General features: G+C 38.7%; 1 protein-coding gene across 9 annotated transcripts in view; it reads right to left on the bottom strand.

Moving 5' to 3' along the window:
- The window catches only part of PLCB4 (phospholipase C beta 4), a 185,322-nt gene that overhangs the window by 53,312 nt on the left and 112,894 nt on the right, over positions 1-19,116 (bottom strand). For all 9 annotated transcript variants that reach the window (XM_033513185.1, XM_015620529.3, XM_015620528.3 and 6 more), the window contains 10 exons: positions 18,272-18,351; positions 17,659-17,712; positions 12,360-12,441; positions 11,556-11,656; positions 10,866-10,923; positions 6,002-6,110; positions 2,887-3,097; positions 2,189-2,282; positions 1,510-1,589; positions 976-1,060 (listed from right to left, as the gene is read on the bottom strand). In XM_033513185.1, coding sequence (XP_033369076.1) covers positions 976-1,060; positions 1,510-1,589; positions 2,189-2,282; positions 2,887-3,097; positions 6,002-6,110; positions 10,866-10,923; positions 11,556-11,656; positions 12,360-12,441; positions 17,659-17,712; positions 18,272-18,351 — 954 coding nt within the window. The remainder of the gene's footprint in view (positions 1-975; positions 1,061-1,509; positions 1,590-2,188; positions 2,283-2,886; positions 3,098-6,001; positions 6,111-10,865; positions 10,924-11,555; positions 11,657-12,359; positions 12,442-17,658; positions 17,713-18,271; positions 18,352-19,116) is intronic.

Raw genomic sequence — 19,116 nt, 5'->3', positions numbered from 1 at the left:
CCAGAGAGCTGCTGGAAGCTTTTTGTGAGGGATGTGGCAGCATGCTACAAACATCACAGGGGGACACTGCAGATTTAGATCTTTGGGATGCACTTTCCAGTGCAAACACCTGACATTCACCGAGCCTTGTGTGCTGCTGCCCCTGCAACGTGCAGGGAAAGCCAGGAAAAGGAAAGCTCTAGAGATGCTAATGCCAGGAGCACCCCTTGCCACTGAAAGGTAAGGCAGAACCCTTCTTGCTGTGGTCCCCCAGAGCACCACAGAGCATCTGCAGGCTTTGGGTGACTGCTGGCACGCAGTGAGCTCGTTGTAAGGAGCAAGGAAGGTCTGGAGAAGGAGCAGCAAGTGCTGTGTAACAAGCTGTTAAGTCTCAAATACTGTGTTTGTGAAGGAGTGTCTGTTGTTCCCTCCTGCCACACAGGGGAGTGTAGTGCATGCGGATTACAGCGCACTCCATAGTCCAGATGAGCCTCCAGGAAACTCCTGGTGCTTAATTTAATTCTTAATGTAGTAGTGGGGCCACCTAGACTTCAGGACCTGACCTGAAGCATGAAACGTGCAATATGCAGCTGAAAGAAGAGGTTTTTTTCAGCTGAGACCATGCAATTTATAATTACTTGCTGTAATTAGTCGTTTTTAAACAGTGACTGGCAATTTCAGAGTGAGGTATGACCTGCAAAGACAATGTATGTGGTGTATTTTATGTAAGTGCTGATATTACATCACACATCAAGGGGGGAGAGATTTCCCCAGGCTGTTTGCCAGAGCCCTGTACAGAAGAGATTAAACAAATCAGATAAAAACAAGTTTGTACCAAAAAGCACGGCCACCCAAAACCCTTAGGCATTTCTGACAGCACAGGACTGGCAGTGAACAGCACTAAAGGTGATATGATCTCAGTTTATAATCTCTTTTAAATGAAACTAATACAAAAAAAAAAAAGAAAAAAGGAAAGACTGGAAAAATGTAACATACTGGATGTGTTTCTAGAGGCTGCTTCAACAGGAGATCTCCAAAAAGATCTTCACAGTATTTTGACATCTTGTACTGTTGATATTTGCTGGGAAAGATTATGTCAGTTAATTTTTAAATATTAAAAAGAAATCACTATCACTCAGCACAAAAGAATAATACTAAGTAATGCAGACATCCCAAATTATATACTGCCCACTTTGTTTCAACTGAGAAGTATTACTTTACTGTAATTATACTGTCAATAAAAGTCTATTATTTGACATGGATGAATTTAACAAGACCAAAAAAGTAGAATAACTGAATCTCACACAGCTAATGGAACATCCAAATAAATTTCACAGCTTTATCACAGATAAAAATGCTGCCATTATTAAACTACATGAAGATTGATTAGTATATTAATGGTGTATTAAGTGACATTCAGTATGCCTGCATGCCCCCCTCAGTTTTCAAGTATCATATCATAGTATTTTAAACTATTATCATCTCTCTTAGAGAATGCAAAATTAAAAATTAAAAATGGGCACTACATACCTGCAGTGATTTTCAAATGAAAGAATGACAGGATACTCTGATGTAACAAATGCTGTTTCCTTAATGGCTTGAATTACATCCTATAAAAAAGCAACAATAGGATACAAGTTGGAATGGATCAAATTAAAAACATAATAAAAGGGATTTTTTTATTATCCCCCCACCCTGAGAAACACAGGCCTGTCTTAAATGTGCAGATGAAGACAGAAGGAGAAAAAACCCTGTGCTGTTGATACCCCAGAACAAACTCCCTGCACCTGCAGCAGGATGGCACCTTCACCCACAGCCATCAATGGATCTGCTGCTATCACCTATTGCCAGGGAGAATTCCTAGTCCCAGAGAAACTCCTGCATCTTCAGGCTTATTCCACAGCTAAGGAACTTCTCAGATAACAAAGAAGATATTTACTCTGTGGTGCAAAGACCCCCAGGATGTGAAGAAGTGGGGCAAAAGCAGCAAGCCTGCCTCCTGCAGTTTCTGTGGAAAGGCAGATGGAGCACAGGGGTGGGTGATGCAAATCAGAAATGAGCCCCAAAATCTGGGCCAGAAATCCTGCCCATCTCACTCCATCACACAGGAGCAGCATTCCAGTGCTGAGGAGGGGAGGGTGCCCTGCTTGGACACTTGTCCAAGGCTTCTGCTGGGGTTTGCTGCCAGGTGCAGAGGCCAGGCACTTACCTTGAAAAGAATGTCTGTGCACATTGCTTTTCCATGGGTTATTATTGGTTCTTGGTCTTCACCTTTGCCATCCCAACAGTCCAGCTCGACACACCTAAAGATCCATGAAAAATAAACTTGGTGTATATAATAAATAAACAGGTGAGCTACCTGGGACATGTTTTAGCAGTGATGGTCAGAGCAATAAGCTGCAAATCAGTTCTGGGCATTGCACAACTCTTTCTAAGGTGCACATATGTTATTTCAAACTTCTTCTATAACTTTGGATATACCACCTTAAATATGGCATGTGTGAGTCAATATAGTCTCATCTGGACAATAATGTCTTTAGCACTGTGCTACTCTTCTTCTCATTCTAGCAAGTCAAGAAATTAAGCAGGGAATCAGAAATTAACATTTAAACTTCATAATTATAAAGCAGAAAGCCCTCTGAAATTCTTCAGCTATCATTTTGAGATCAAACATCTGTTAGCTTTCTCAAAAACTCTCTCCTCATATCAATTTCTACATTCCTCTGCCTGGAATTACTTTTGTGAGAAAAATTAGATTTTTATCTTATGAAACACATGTGTTTTCATTTGCCATACTAACATATTTATACATTCAACTGTACAATACATCAACACCAAGGTACATTATGTAGCATTTTCAGTTTAAAGTATTAGATTCACAAATATTTATTATCTCCTGCTTCCAACCTGCATCCAGCCAAAAGCACTTGTCTGTACATCTCCACTGAAGACTTGCCACCAAACTGCCTGCCTGTTAAATACGTATTGTGAGAGGAGCTGATGAAATAATGAGCCAGAGGATGGTCCATTTCTTGATATAATTCCAAACGGTCCAAGAAAACTGGGGCATTTTCATCTGACATCAAGTATCTGCAAAACCCATCACTGGATATGACACCTGCAAGGAAGAAGGAGGTATGGTAAATTACTACCAGAAATTTTGAGTCAACAGAAGTCAAGCCATCCCACAGAGCAGGAATTCTAGCACAGAACTTGTTATTTACACGAGTTCCTGCAAGCAAACAGCTCTCCCCTTCCTCTGCTCCAGGCTGACCAGCAGCTGGTGCAAAATGTGCCACTGTGTTCCCAGATAACCAAATCAAAAATCAGGTGCCCAGCAGTTCAACACCTGAGGTCCAGCATTCACCATCAGCAGAACTAAGGCAGCAAAAAGAGGTGAAGAAGGTAAATAAGTAGTGACATCTCTCAGAACAGTCCCAGCAATTTTGATCTCTGGGACTTGTCTAAGACAGGGATTCTGAGATTGCCTAGACCAGGCTTATATGGCCCTTTCCTCCCCACTTTCATATTTAGCCCTGTGCTACATCACTGTCAACCAGCTTGTGCAGAGACTGTTCTCCACTGACAGAAACGTGGGGATGTGTACCTGAAAATCTTTGCAGAAGTTCATTTACAAAACATTAGGAAAATCTAAAATACTTTCCAGTTTACTATTTGAAATACACCTTCACACCTTTGTAAATGAAAACAGAAATCTACAAGCAATGTGGAACATACAGGAGTTCAGAACAGAGAACTCATAACTCTTATCTGTCTGCTGGTCTGTGCTTCAATAAAGTACAAAAAAATACAAATCAAGGGGTAATTTTTAATGAAACCAAATTAGGAATAATTAGTATGGCAATATCAGTTTTAAAGAGGTCAAGAGTCTGAAAAATGAAAATTATCTGTGATAGGGAAGAAGGCATTACTCACAAAGAGCTGCTGCAGGGAACAGTTACCTGGCATAAAATTCACATTGCTTGCTCTGAAGTAATTTATGAACACTCAGCTATTGTTAAGACAAGGTTGCAGCAGTCCTATTTTTATTTTCTTTAAGTCTATTTTTCTCTTATACAGAGAAGTGGAGTGATCCCAGTTTCCATTCTACTCCTAACTTTCTGAAAAAAATCTTCTAGTGGAGCCTAAATTTTCTGTATTTGGTGTCAGCCAGAGGTGAACTGTTCCAGAATGTTTTACTCAAGTTCTCTCAGCTGACCCTGGGTATGAAATAAAGGGGAAAAAAGGGAATTTTCAACCTGAAGAATGGTTTTATTTTGTTATCACCATGTACTTTAAAGCAGCAGCACAGCACATCTCAGATGATACATACTCCTAGTGCATCATCTTGTGGAGAAATGTCACAGCTGGATGGATGTTCTAGACAGAACACAGCTGGGACCTCAGCAACTTAACAGAGCTCTCTGTGTGTTCAACAGCTCAGACTCTGTATTTTTTAACTGCACTCACCAGATGGAAGATTAGGGGTTTGTAGTGATCCTGAGCAGACTCTGGTTACTGAACTGCCCAGCATTAACTTGTTCAGCTTTACTCACTGCTGTCACTGAAATGTGACTGAGGAAGAGTCAGCTGCTTATTGCTATTGCCTTTTCCATATCAGCCTTGTTTCCTAAACTACATGATTTAGCAAAAAAAAAGCCCCAAAAGAAAAAAGGGTTGTCCTCAAGTATTTTGCTCAACAGCAAAGTTTTATCTAAGAAGGGGAAAGAAGCTGAAGAGACCAGCCACTGTTGAGATCCCTGGAGGAACACTCAGAGGGAACTTCTACTATTTTGTTGCTAATCTCCATAGCAACCCCATCCCTGCAAAAGGTTTTCCACATTTATTGAAAACCTGATAGAAATAAAAATCAATCAAAGAAGCTAAATAATTAGCCATGGTTGAATTTTTTTCCCCAATTTTAGATTTATTTCCACCTTCCATCCTAAACAGGTGGCAGCCACATTAGCACACCTTCCTTGTGTTGGAAAATATTTAAAATACACTAGGGCCAAGAATCAAAGATGAGTGTCTAAAAATTATAAATAAAATGGGATAGAGCTGACAAAAATCTATTAATACTTTGAAAATTTACTTCGTTTAGAGAGGGAGGGAAAGCCTCAGACTTTACTGGGGCAGGCTTAGATGCTGCCTCCTTTTGCCTGCTTTGCACATCCCTCACCCACAGAAGCTGCAGCACTGCTGGATGTATAAATACTTCACTTCTACCTTGATCCATGAGCATAAATGTCTGTGAAAGAGGATTCTTCTTAGGATGGGCTTTGCAAAGCTGCAGTCTCCTCTATGCTTGTCACAACAACAGCAACCCAGCAAAAAGGGCAGGGAATGCAGGTGGGGAAAGCAACATTTTTCATTGCTGCAGTTGATCCCAACACAGCTGCTGCAGCAAAATGGGTAAGAACTGGAACTAAGTTCAGCCACTGACACTTCCCACACTGACAGCAGCTCAGGACATGAACAGTCCAAGAATGCCTTGCAGGTATATTTGAAACTTTTGCTGGGAGAGAACATTTTTCAACTCACCCACTTCAAATACCCTGTTCTGAGCCAGACTGCTGCCCTCAAGCACTAGAGAGATTATATGACAAGAAGGTGGATGCATAAGGCAATTTCTTTTGTATTTTTGCACAATATCTGTACTTTGCAGAGCTTTGCATTCTCTTTGAGACTTTGACCAGAGCCACTTGCACATTGCCTTGCTGCTGGAAGGAGTTTCCAGTGTTCTGTATTTACTCAATCCCAGCCTCTCCCTTTCCTATCAGGATTTATAGCCACACTCTAACCTAGATCAGGGTAATAATCCTTCTAAAAGAATCTGATTGTGAGGTGGAGGAATTTTTTTCAGCAGAGCAGTTTCCTGGTTCATTGCCCTACATTACCCTACAAGTGCTGTCCCCAGACCACAGGGATTGCAAATTCCCTTTCAAAAGTCTGAAAGCTTCAGAACAAATTCCCCAAATGCCTAAACCCAGTGACCACTGAATTCCCTCCCCCCATTTACCTTTCCTCTTCAAGTCTTCGTCTGGCTCATATGTCTCAATTATCTGCATTGCTCTTTTTGTGTCATAAAAGGGAAATAAAATTTCATTGAGCCGAGGATCTCGTTGATGCTAAGGTTAGAAAACAATGGAATTCAGCAAAACAATATAGTGCATGGCTATCATCCAAGAGCATTTCATTACTGCAGATGAGAAAGAAAGAAGTGGACATTTAAAAAAAAAAAAAGCAAAAAAAAAAAAAAGCCAGCCCTAAAATTTACAGACTATTCAACAGCAACTTCAGCATTAGGTAGAAAATGAACTTTATCTTTCATAAGAAACCTAGGCAGCTTGATCACAAAAATATTTTTTAAAATTAAAAATCCAATGCAATTATATAAATGGTCTTACTCATTCATGAAAATAATGACTGCACATGAGATCTGTGCAGATGAGATGTTGAAAATAAATAGCTAAATGTCACTTTAAATTCTCTATTTATTTATTTATTTTTTTTTTTTTTGCAAAGTGACAGACTTGACTGGCAGCACTGCAAACACCTCTGCAAAAATGCAAGTCTTCTACAATATCTACAGCTAAAGCAAAAAAGTAAAATAAAGTTATATTATAAATACAGAATTTGAAATCTGAGTTTAGAAATATGCAAGTACTGGATGATTATTTGTGAATTGTGGAAACATCATGTTTTTAACTATTCAAAAACCAGTATAGGTTCTTAGAAGAAATATGCACAAGAATTTCACAGCATCATCTCTTCAATTCACAATAACTTACAATGTTAGGATTTAATAATATAGGTCATGTTTAGGTACAATTTAGTAGTGATTACTAATAGACTAATAAAATTCAGATTTTTTACATTTTCACTTTATAGTATGCTATGTAACTTTGGTTTTTTTTCTCCATGCTGGATTAGAGCTGCACACTGTGTGCCTGATTCTCCATTAAAAGAAAATTAAAACCAGAACTGACGGAGTAGTGGCATGTAAGCAGATGCAACAAAACAAAGAAATAAATATGACTGTGAAAACACTCTTTTACCCCAGAAGGTGCACAGTTTTCAAGCTTTAGTTTCAGCAGAATTCAGAGATGTAACAGGCCACCCCCATATTGGCAATCAATAATTTGGAGTGGACAGAATGGTGTTGACATGGCTTACACAGCACTATCAGCATTTGCTGTAATTCCTTATCTGAAAACTTTTTTGACTATTATTATTTCTTTTTCATAAGAAAAGTAATATCCAATCCAATCTCTTTTTGTACAGCCAATCCATTGGTGCATGTGCTTAATTAACACCAAGAAATTACAACCAATGCCAATTTAATCATGCAATTAAGGAGGGATCTTCCAAGTAATGCTACTGGCAGTCTGCAGCATCTAAAACACAGCAGGTTTGCTCAGCTGGGCTGTTGGGATGCCCCAGGAAAGCTCAGATGAAACAGGACATGAGAGCAGATGGATGCAGGACATGATTTGCTCAGCAGCACACAGCAACACCACCACACTGGCATGCAACAGTTCCACGGTGACAAATGACAAGGATTTATATCATTAGTGACAATACACCACCTCAAAAAATGGTAAGAAATAGCAGGGAAGGTTCTTTGCTCCAGGAAAGGGTTCCTCCCTACTCCATTTCTTCTACAGTTACTAATGAGCAAACAGGAGAAAATAAATGGGATAAAGCAAAAAGTCTCCTCTTGAGAAAAAGCCCCACAGTTTTCCAAAGGAGCTCAGAGCAAAATATTCTTCCAGCATCACTATCAATTCTCCATTGGAACAAAAGTGTATCATTACGTTCACTTTGTTTAAAAAATAAAATTGGCAACAGATAAAGATCTACTTTAAAAAAGTGATAATATTCTCTAGCATCTCTTGGGGAAGTGTTCTGCACCACAGAGCTTGGTGGCACAGGGAACTTGTGACACAAAAGCAGATCAAAATTGAAAGTGTGACATTTCATCTGGAAAGATAACGTGTCCCAGGACTAATTCTGTATGTGCAACAAAGCTGTGCTGGATTGTTCTGGTTACTCTACCAGACAGGGCACCCTTCCACCAGGCATTCCCAATCATATGAGGGTGAACTGACTAAAAAGATGGGGAGAAAAGATGCCCAGAAGGCTCTGCAAAGAGAGAAAGCTCCTTCAGCCTCCCCAGCCTGGCTCCAGCACCTTGGAGTGGGCACAAACTGAGACATGCAGCAGTTGAAAATGGGCTAAAAGCAGTTCTGCCTCTTGAATTAGCCCTGTGAGCGGTGAGAAGGTCCTTTTGGGGAGATGAACAACTGGGGGATGGAAAGAGTGAATGGGAAGGAGGGAGGAAGAGGAAGCAAGTGGAATAGAGAGAGAGAGGGAGGAAAAGCAAGGAATTGGGAATAGGAAAGGATCTCCCCATACCTCCCTCCCAAAAGAATGGAAGAGTCCTGGTCAGACTACTGAAAATTCCATTTTAACTGTTACTCGTCTTGTTATTTTATTGCTGTAAATGAACTGCAGGAGCAAATCTCAATGGTAGTGATTTCAGTCCCTTTTCAACTATATTCCCTTTTTTTTTTCTAAAATTTGACTTTAAAAATAGGAGATCTAGACAAAATACTCATGCATGACAGCAATTAAGTTTCTAAAAACTTCCCAGAAGCTTTAATACTGAAGCACAATTAAATCATCTGTCATCCAGCAGCATTTAAAAGTCAAATAGAGACAGGAGTTTGGAAAAAGTCCAGGAAAGCTGCTCACTCTCCTCACATACCCAGTAACATATCCTCATGCTCTCTTAAAAACCCATAACACTTAGAGCTTCTGCAGCATGCCTTGGAGGTTACTTCAAAATAATTGAAGTTAAAGAGTCTCATGAAGAGTTGCTCTGCCAAGTAACTCCCCTCTCCTATGTAATGATAATAACCTTTTTATATTTGCCAGCATTAGACACCACTGCTAATTGCAGTGTTGGCCAGCTGCCAAGGGGACAGAAATGATCCCTTCAGGAGGCACATTCTGGGTAATTTTGTGCCTTTCAAATTATGACCCAAACTTTAAACTCTGTTTGGAGACCAAAGGACCTCCAACACAGACCAAAGGCATCTGTTTCAATCACCAGAATAAATGTTTTACTCTACAAAAAAACACTTGAATAATTTTCCCCAGCTCTGATCCCCAACTAAAGGGCCACCCACAAGATTTCCAATTGCAAAATGTATTTTGTCAATATGGATGTATTCAACAAGATGCATTTTCCCCCAGTACTACCTATAAATAAGGTCTCTAATTCTGTAAAAAGAACTGCTAAAGCAACACAAAATTGAGAGCACAAGTCAATCTTAATTTTTTAATCAGTTACTGGTGACCAGGGGTTCTTACAAATGCTGGCAGCTTTTCTTCAGAAATTTAGGTTTCAAAGAACTATAAACTAAAACAATTAGAGATCAATTTTTAAATAATGAGGAAATAATAATTTACCTGAAAATGAAGAGTGACACTAAAAAAATCAGAAGCTAACATGGTTTAAAAGTGGGGATAGGCTTGTGTGCTTCAAGCAGTTAAATATATCTACAGGTGAATTGGGGGCTGAGGTGCTTTAAAAGGATAACTTATAATTTAAATCACAACAATATCCTCTCTCTCTCTAATGCAGAAGCAAAATTGACAAGCCTTAGCTCTGACCCCGGCCCTGCAAACATTTAGACACTGAATTGTGTAAAGAGCTGTGATAAAAGGATCTCTCACAGCAATAAGATTAAGCCTGTGCTCCAATTTGCCAATAGATATGAACTAAAGGCCCAAGTATATAACCCCAGTTATGTAATCAAGCTGTTAATCTTCCCCTTTCTTTTTGAATACCCTTTCCACAAGTAATTCAGGTTTAGTGAAGAGTAAGGAACACATTCCATACTGAAAAATTAAATTATATTCTAAATCTGATATATAGGGAACTTACAGCTTGGATCTTCATTTTGAAGTATCCTATATATATAAATGCATATATAAAACCATATAAAAATTGAACTATAACTAGTTAAACAATTTTAGATGGAGAATTTTTTTGGTAGTACACCTAAAAATGTCACCTAGTGAGGTCAGCAGCTTCCCACGTTGAGGATGACAATAATCTACTGGTACAAAACCAAGTAGGATGTGTCTGTTTTCCACGGGTGTGTTCTTGTCAAATCCATAGTGCATTTATTGCTGGAATTCCAAATGAATCCCTTTTCTGTAATGTACTGTGCTTTAGGAATAGAAAAGGGCTAACCCCACATTGTTTACTGAACTACTTCACACACTCATGATGCTTTTAAGAAATTCTAAATACTTCTGCCAACAAGTGTATTCTGGAAATACAGCAATAAAAATATTTCCTCTTATTCTGCACACATGGTATTTTAAAAATCATATACAAACTCTTAAAATATCCTCTTAACTCCTAGATTTGTAACAGATTGAAATAATACTGCTGAGAAGAATCAAATTCCTGTTTATAAACACCTACTTCAGTTTGTCTATTATTCTAGAAGGGTAGCAGATATATTTAGCTGGGGCCTGCAGGTAAAATAATTGCCTTCAATAAAATACTGAGTATATTTTAATGGAAACTACATCAAATTTAACAGGATAAAAAGCATAAAACACACAGCACACACACCATAACACAGCAGCAAGTAACCAGACACAACTGCAAAGCCAACATGTAGAAAGCACAACACCACACACGGCTGAAGCTGATTTTTGCACCTGGGTGTTACCATAATGGAAAGATCAGCAGATCAGAAGCGTAGCAAATAATGGCATGGTGCATGCAATGGAAAGATTGGAAGAAGCAAGCCACTGCAGACAGACTTGTATGGTAGTTAATGTATGAAAAAGCTTACTTCATTTAGAAAGCTCACTAATTGGTCTACCGTTAAATAATCAGTTTTGTCTCCATTGCTGAAAAGGAATTTATTAGAGAATGTAAGTTTTTATACATGATGCTACAGTAGGTATGATTTACATGTTGACATTGTTGATACTTTTAAAATCACCTACTATTTTCTACTTGAAAGTAGCTCTATAATCTCAAAATGAACAGTCACAGAAAACATACTAACTGTCTATGCTTGGCACAGTTCATCTCCCACAACATATCTTCCTATCACTGAACAAACATTACTTCTCAAACAACATGTAAGTCCTCCAGCTGAGAATAAATTGGGTGAAGAAACTTCTCAAACTTCAAATTTCTTACTTGATTTAATTAATTCACATACTGTGTTAATCACCTAAAGGAGCAAGTTAAAAATTACAGGAGTTAGTAAAGCCAATGCAAAAAAAAAAAAAAAAAGTTCCAGGTGCTTCCTTTAACTCATGTAAAAGTTGCTCTAAAATACAGAGTGAACTTTTACATTAACAGTCTGAGAAGGGAGAAAGGGGTAAAACAGACTGGAGCTTGTTCTAAAGTACTGCTGATGCTACTAGAATTGGAGGGTAGATAAATTTTACAGCTTTCTGTCACTATTAGTTATGGACTAAAAATATGGCAAAATGTCTTTAAAGCAAGATTATATTAAATTTGAACTTACATCTTCTTAAAGAGATCCTCTATGTCAGTTCGGGGACATATCTTTTGGGTAAGCTCATAAAATTTCTCATAAGTAAAAGCTGCAGGCTCAATTTCATCATTCTGCAACAAAATGCAAAGGTACATTTATCCAGACAAGAGAGCTTATGTGCTCTTTTCCCAAGAGAACATCTTATATCACAAAAAAGCAACTCAGAACTGGTTTAGCTCCTTCCCAAGTATAAATTTACCTGGTTTCTTTTATACTCTCTCAAAGTAATTCTAAATTCATCTTTATCATAGATCTGTTTAATGTGCTTGTATTCTAATCTCACAGTAACAATAATTCTACATAAACACAGAGCTGGAGAACAATTTCTTTTTCTTCTGAAGCTTATAAAAAAACCAACCCAAACCCAAAAAGTTCAAGCCATCACCTCTCTGGGGCTGCTCTCTGCTCCCACTGGAAGTAGGACAGAGCTGGAGAGTAGCTCTCCAAAGGAGTGGAGCAAAGAACAGGAGGAGTCCAAGAAATTAAACAAAAAAATCTATTACATGCATATTTTGTGCTTATATACTTTGCATAAATGAACAAAAGATAGTTTGTGACAGAAAAGAAGGGCCACCCCCTCTAAGAGGTTTAAGGACCTCTGTGTCATACAGATTTAATTACATTTTGGCTCTAGTAAACAACCTCCAGTGATTAGTAAGTAACACACAATAGGCACAGTTTTTGTGATGCAAATGACTTAGATTACAGCTATAAACGTGAATGAGTCATCACTTTATTAGTGTACAAAAACAGTTATTGAAAACAACTAAATACCTTTCCACTGGGAAGACCTAATTCCTTAAGTGCCTGAAAGATCACTTTTTCTGTTTTACCTGATGCAAAGGTTCTGGTTATGCTAAAACAAAGAACAATGGAGAGAAAAAAAAAAAGGCAGAGAAATGTTAGTCACTTTTTAAACAATTGGCTCTTTCTCTCTCTCTTGCTTTTACTGCCAACATTTTCCTCTGGCTTCTATTGATGAATGTAAGCAGCTTCCAAGTAATAGTGCAGTTGAAAAAGTGCTCTAAGCTCCACAGAGCAGCACTGCTCTGCCTGCAAGCCAGACATTAGAAAATACATCAAAATAATGAACTGCAAACAGAACAAAAGAGGGTTTTCTTCCCCCAATACACTGAGATACAGAGCCATGCAAAGCATTCTTTTGTTTGCTCTTTTAAGCTGTGTGCTGATATAAATAACTGTTTAGAAAGCAGCAGGAGACTCGTGTCTCTGGTCATTCCTGGTTGTGGTGCCTTCCCTTCCATCCCAGGCATTAAACTGTGTCTCCATAAGGCAGGAGTGGGCTGTTCCCAAAGGCAGCTTCCTTCCCCCTTCCTTTTCAAGCAGCTGCTGCTATCAAGAGACTCCCAGCCACATGGCAAATCCCATTCCCTGCTGCAGTGCTCACTCCTCCCTCTGGATGCTCCCTCACCTCACAGCCATTGAGAATATCCTGTCCCAGTCATGCTACACACAAATCCTTTAGGTAAACCTCAGCTGTCACTGGAATATTTCCACCAAACTGATGAGCATCCTGCTCCTCCCCAAAGCATGACTTCACCGTGTGTACGACTGACAAACTCGTTTCACTTGGAATGAGATAAATCCCACAAAAACATGGCTATTTGGTATGATTAATATGAGAGTGGTCTATTTCTGTTTCAATTTGAGATGAGTCTGAATAACCTCTGGGTCTGGAAAGGAGGATCCAAACCTGACAGCTCTCATGCCTTCTGTTTAGGGTTTGAGCTAAAATGCTGTGACCCACAACCCCTTGATTTTGGTGTCTTAGTCTGGAGAGAGAAACTGAAGTCTGTATCCAATATCTATTTCTAACAAAAGCTGTACATTGGGAAACACTCTATGGCTGCTGATAAGAATGTGTTGCTCTTTATCATCAAGCAAGACAAACATTTGCTGAGACTTTTAGTTAATCTCATGCATAATAAATAATTTCACATGGCAAGAGACGTGAAACAAATTGTTGCTGCTATTTGTTGCCATAGCAATTCACGGTTGTTTTATTCTCCAAAACACTCTAAACTGCCTATGTAAATATTTTCATACTAATAAAGTTAAGATCAGGAAATGAAAATATCTAAATGATAAAAAAAATATTTTAACAAAACTTAGCAATGTTTTTCTTACTTGGTCTTTACAACAGTTAGGTTTCTATGTCCCTATTTAGGCATCTAAGTTAGCTGTTTGATTTTCCAAAGTTGATAAGTACCAAGATATTTTCACTGAAATATAGACTGAGTTTAACTTTAGGCACTTGTTTCTTAAAAAAATCCCCAGGCATCTATTTTTTTCTACTAATTCTAAACCACACAGTAATGTTAGTTTTACAATTTACAACCTATTTCCAGGCCTGTAAATTTCTATGTCTTTTTTAATGAATTGGACTCCAATAATAAATGTCCTGTAAAACATGTAATATTGGTGTAAGTAATTAATCAGATATGTGCCAAGATTCCATGGCTGCAGGGAATGAACTTTTGATGCCAAATGTATTTTTTTATTTCACAAAAGCTGACAGCAAACATAGCAGTAATTTGTAATGAGAGCAGCAGTGTAGAGAAGATTGCATGAATCAAAAAAGATTGTAAAAATACAGCATGACACATTCATTTTGCTAAGGCTATTGCAAATAAAACTGTTTTTCCTTCTATCAGAAGAGACTTCATCCTACCTGATTTACTTTCATCTTGACACCTACAGGTGTTCACTCTTCATGTTCCACCTAGAGTGATTTGGGGCTTATGGTAACATGTCAGTGTACTTCCTCATAAATATTTAAAATACTTCCCAACTCTGGAACGGAGGGATATGACTCTATCATACTTGTTGATGGATTAAATGAGTTGGTTACTTCAGACTTTCACCACTTTCCAACCATTACCTCAAAAATCAAGCCAGCACAATCTGTGAAAATCAATCTTCTACCACAGCTCCACTGAATCTATTAGCTTGACCTGCCTACACTGTACAAGAAATTATCTAACTTTGATTTCCAACCAACACTGAAGTATTGAAACAGATTTCTTCCAGACACTCTGGAGTAACTGAGTTAAGACACTTAAAAAACTCTGCTTTCAAATTGACTTAATTAAACTACTGAAAAACAGATTTAAGCTTCATTTGGCATAGTTTAGCTTTTTATTTTTTTACTATCTATTTTCATTGTTAGAACCTAAACTTGCTTGAATCCTTTTAAATGTACTTATACAAAGAGACAAGCATAGACTGAGCAAAGTTAATTTCTAATGAGAGTCTAGACGAGCAGGTCCAACTTACTCACATAGAAAATCTATTTTCTGCCAGCAGAAAGCTGAAGGAACCAAGTGCATTTTTTTTTTCTTAACAAACACTGACCTGTTTGCTCATCTGTTACAGTAGTGTTAAAATCTGAACATACAAAATATCTTACAAATGCTGTGTCTTTGCAAGAGCTGAAAATATGATTCTAGACTCAGACTGCTAAAATTTATTAAAGCCCAAAAGGCAGAAATGCTACTCTCCTAAGGTTTTCACACTGCTAACTGCCAGAATTTCTCCTCTCCCAAACATAGTACATCAACATCAACAGATCTATGCCCCAGAATACATTAAAATCCAAGCTTGAGAAAAATCTTTGTGACTTGCAACTCCCAACTGTACAGCCAAAGAGTCAGGAGTATTTATGGCATTTGCCACCAACAGCCCGAGGAGTGTCACCTTCTCAAGGCTCATTATTCCCTATGGGGAATGTGAGAGTTGCAAAATTTGTTTCAAACTTGGGAAGAAATGCAAGGAGCTCTGATTCTGCAGGTGAGATCTCTTTTTCCCCCTTGGTGTTTTACTGCACTTCTGTTTAAAAACAAAATACAGGTGGATCTTGTGATACACATTCCTACATCTGAACAGACCTGCTGGGGCCTCTGTTTCTGAGAGAAAAACCTTCCCCTTTGTATCCAAGGGAATATGTAGGGATCAGAACTACAGCAATTGCTACAGGAGCCCCTGGCAGCAGGAGGAGAAGGAGGAGGAGGAAGAGGAGGAAGCAGGGCTGAATAAACAACAATAGGTATAAAACAGGTAAAAGGGAAAGGTCATTTGGAGGGGAAGCATCATTGCTTTAAAGCAGTGAAAGAGGTACTGGGGGGGAAGCTTGGGTAGCAGATGTGGAACTTTGGTGCCCCTTACATATCAGAGCCATTCAGCTCACATTTCCCAGTGCTTCCTGGCCTGCCATCCTCATACACACATCCCTCTCCTTATGCCTCTCCCTCCTCCTGTCTCCTTTTAATCTCTCCACTTCCCTTCTCTGCACTAAGGGTTGATGGAAGAAAGGAGGAAGCAGTGAAATCTCCCCAGTCCCAGGCTGACCCCTGGATGTCTGTGTCCCACTCCATGATCAGCAGCTCCTGCTGGGTCAGGCCAATCCCATGGCCTTGCCATCCTACATCAGGGCCCTGATTCCCCCTCTTTTCCAGGGCAGCTCTGCACAGCAGATTAATTTTTTTCTGTCTTCATATTCCTCTTCTCACTGACATCTCATCCTTTAAGTGGGTGACACAGCACTCCCCATGTGAGCCCCAAAAATTTGCCACATTTTACCCACACCAAGGTAGCACATTCCTTGGAGTATCCAGATGCAAAGGAGACTCAGCTTCATGGAACGGTAGATCCCTTATGAATTTATAAGCAACCTACTTTAACAATAAATTAAACTGCTAGGGAACTGATTTATGTTAACCTGTAAATAGTGCAAATTCAAATTTAAAGATTTAATACATTGGACCCAGTGAACTGGATTTTTAAGCAATAGGCAGTCTGCATACACAAATCAGTATGCTGGAGCACAACAGAGAGAATTTATGCCTCACTAAATGTGATGTAAAATATTTAAAGGCAGCAACAGTTTCAGACAAGCTAGCACACTATAAATTCATACTGTGGAATAGGGTTCTGTGTTCAAACACAGGCATAAAGCTGTAAAATCCTGAAAATTGATTTGTCCCTGTGGTATTGTTTCCTCATCGTTACCCTCCAGCTGATGATATTCCTCATGGGACTTCTGCACAGGAGGTGCTTCATGGCAGCTGAGTTTGAGAAATAAGCAGGGACTTGGTCACATGAGAACTGGAAGATTAATACACTGAAGCAGCTTTAACACTGTCAAGGTGTCACCTGTCAAATGAAGCTAAAGAAAGCAGCATGGCAAGCCCTTTCTCTTTTTGCAGGTTCTATAGCTGCAAAACCCTCCTTTCCTCTTTTGGGGGGGGGGGGGGACAAAAAAATAAAGAGAAGTGTGAGGCTTATCTTACGAAGTCCTCCTTGCTCCCTTCTGTGAGTTTCTATTCATGAAAAACCAGCATGCCCCCCAAAAACCTGGTTTGCATGTACATTATGAAGAGAAAAGCAGCTCAACGCATGAGCAAGAATGAAGTCCTAGGGCAAAAGAGGGGAGTATCATTGCCTAGCCAGAGAGGACTGAAAAGCAGTAACTTTTAATAGTTAATAGCTGCACAGAAAGAAAGATGCTGTTCTGGCTTTGCTGTTCCTGACAACAAATAACCCAACAATTCATTTACCATGTGGACAAAACCAAATATTATCCTGGGGGTTCCTATAAAAGCAGAAGCATTTTTGGCAGACACGTATATGTCTCTTTTACAAGGAACTACAGTTTAAAAGTACCTTTTTGTCCTCTACTTAACTGGTCTGCAAGCTTTTATGGTTCTTTTTTTAAAGTATTTTATCAACTTTTACAACTGAAAAACCCATCCCAGGGTTTGAGGAATGTTAGGCTGAGAAATCTGATGCTCTTAGTTCTAAGTGACTTTGAAAACTATCAGAAAAACTCATATCTTCATTCCAATAGACTGAAAAAAAATAAATTACTAGGCTGATAAGAAGTCCTGTCTAGCTTATTCAAGGAGGGCAGATAAGGATATCTAGTTCTGTACTTACTCTTATATATGTATTAGGAAATAAAATTAACATTATATTTTATTATTAAGCCAAAGAATTTTATTAAAATTCTAGAACTAGGAACGGAAAAAACCGAGAGCTCCCCAACTGTGCTTACCTCCGAACTGGAATTTTCCCATTTGTGTTTGTTAGGAAGGCCAGCTTCATCCAGCTGAAATTAGGAATGAAACATTTTTAAAATCCTATTTATTAAAATTGGGGTCTAGATCATTATGTTTAACTTATTGCCATGTCTGCTAAATGAGTACAAAAAAATAATTGTTCTGCAATAAAAACATTTTTCTGTAACCTTTTAATGCTTGAGGCAGGACATTTCTTGAACTGTAGAGGCAAAAAGCAGCCCAAAAAAATCAGTACAGCAATTAACACAAGTGTGAAGATGAGAAAGTCTCATGGGGATTTGCTTGCATATGCATCAAAGAAAAAACAAACCAGCCAGTAATTAAAACATACACTACAATAAATCAAATGAACAGTTACAAATTCTCCTGTAATTTCTCCTGGGCAGGTGCCAAATGTGGCCTTGAGACACCTTTGGTCTCAATAAAAGACAAACTCTTAACTCATTTAATGCAGTTTTCTTTATGACAGTGTTTTCTAAATGTCAAACTATGAAAAACAAGTTAAATATTTTATTTTTTTTAATTCCAATAAGGAAAATACAAGGACAGAACAATCAAGGAGAAAGGGGAGGAAAGAAAGTAACTTACTGTTTCTTGAGACACGTCATTGGACTGACATTGTTAGCTCTAAAGTTATGTATGATGGATCCAAGCCCTTCTACCCATTGCTGAAAAACACAAAACCACCAAAACAGCAAATCAGGAAAACTGAAGAGGGAAAAAGCAGGAAAGTTTGTCCTGGGGAAAGGCTCCTCCTTGAAGCCATGGGTAATGTTAATAACCTGTGCAGAGGAAAAAACTACAGCCCATCCATGGAAAAGTCCAACCACATTTCATTCATTTTACCCATTACTATTTCATCCTCCACTGGACAAAGGGACTGTGCTTCCCATTCTTCCCAATGCTATATGTAGTATCAGCAGTGCTAATAAATCAGCTTATTGCCAGCCAAGCAAGTGATCCACTGACTGATTTATTAAGGCCTCTTTATATCCTATATGAATATTTTCCTCCCTTTTGGTGGAGGGGGACAATATCAGTATTACTGAGTGCCATTATCCAGTGTGTGAGGACATATTTCACTGGTCCAGTTTAAAAAAGAATGAAATAAAATATTAATAAGCTAGAACAAACCACAGGGAGGCATGACAACCTCTCAGCAATGCCAACCTCATCTAACACCCTGTTACATATTCAAGAACTGCTTGTTTGCTTGTTTTCATCCTTAAAATGCACAACATTCCAAATAATCACTGGGATGACTTCCAGCCAACAGCAGCATTACAGTATTTATTTATGTAATTCCTTTTAGGGATCTATTTTTCTGCTGTAGCCTGCACCCCGACTTTGCAGAGCTGTAGAGAAGCAGCTTAAGGCTTGACATGAACACTCATTGATTTCAGCAAGGATCCTGGCAGGAAAAAGCCATGGGA

This window comes from Parus major, chromosome 3, assembly GCF_001522545.3.
Source record: "Parus major isolate Abel chromosome 3, Parus_major1.1, whole genome shotgun sequence".
NCBI classification, from domain to species: Eukaryota; Metazoa; Chordata; class Aves; order Passeriformes; family Paridae; genus Parus; species Parus major.
Note: the sequence above shows the minus strand (reverse complement) of the source record. Positions and strands in the feature narration are given on the sequence as shown.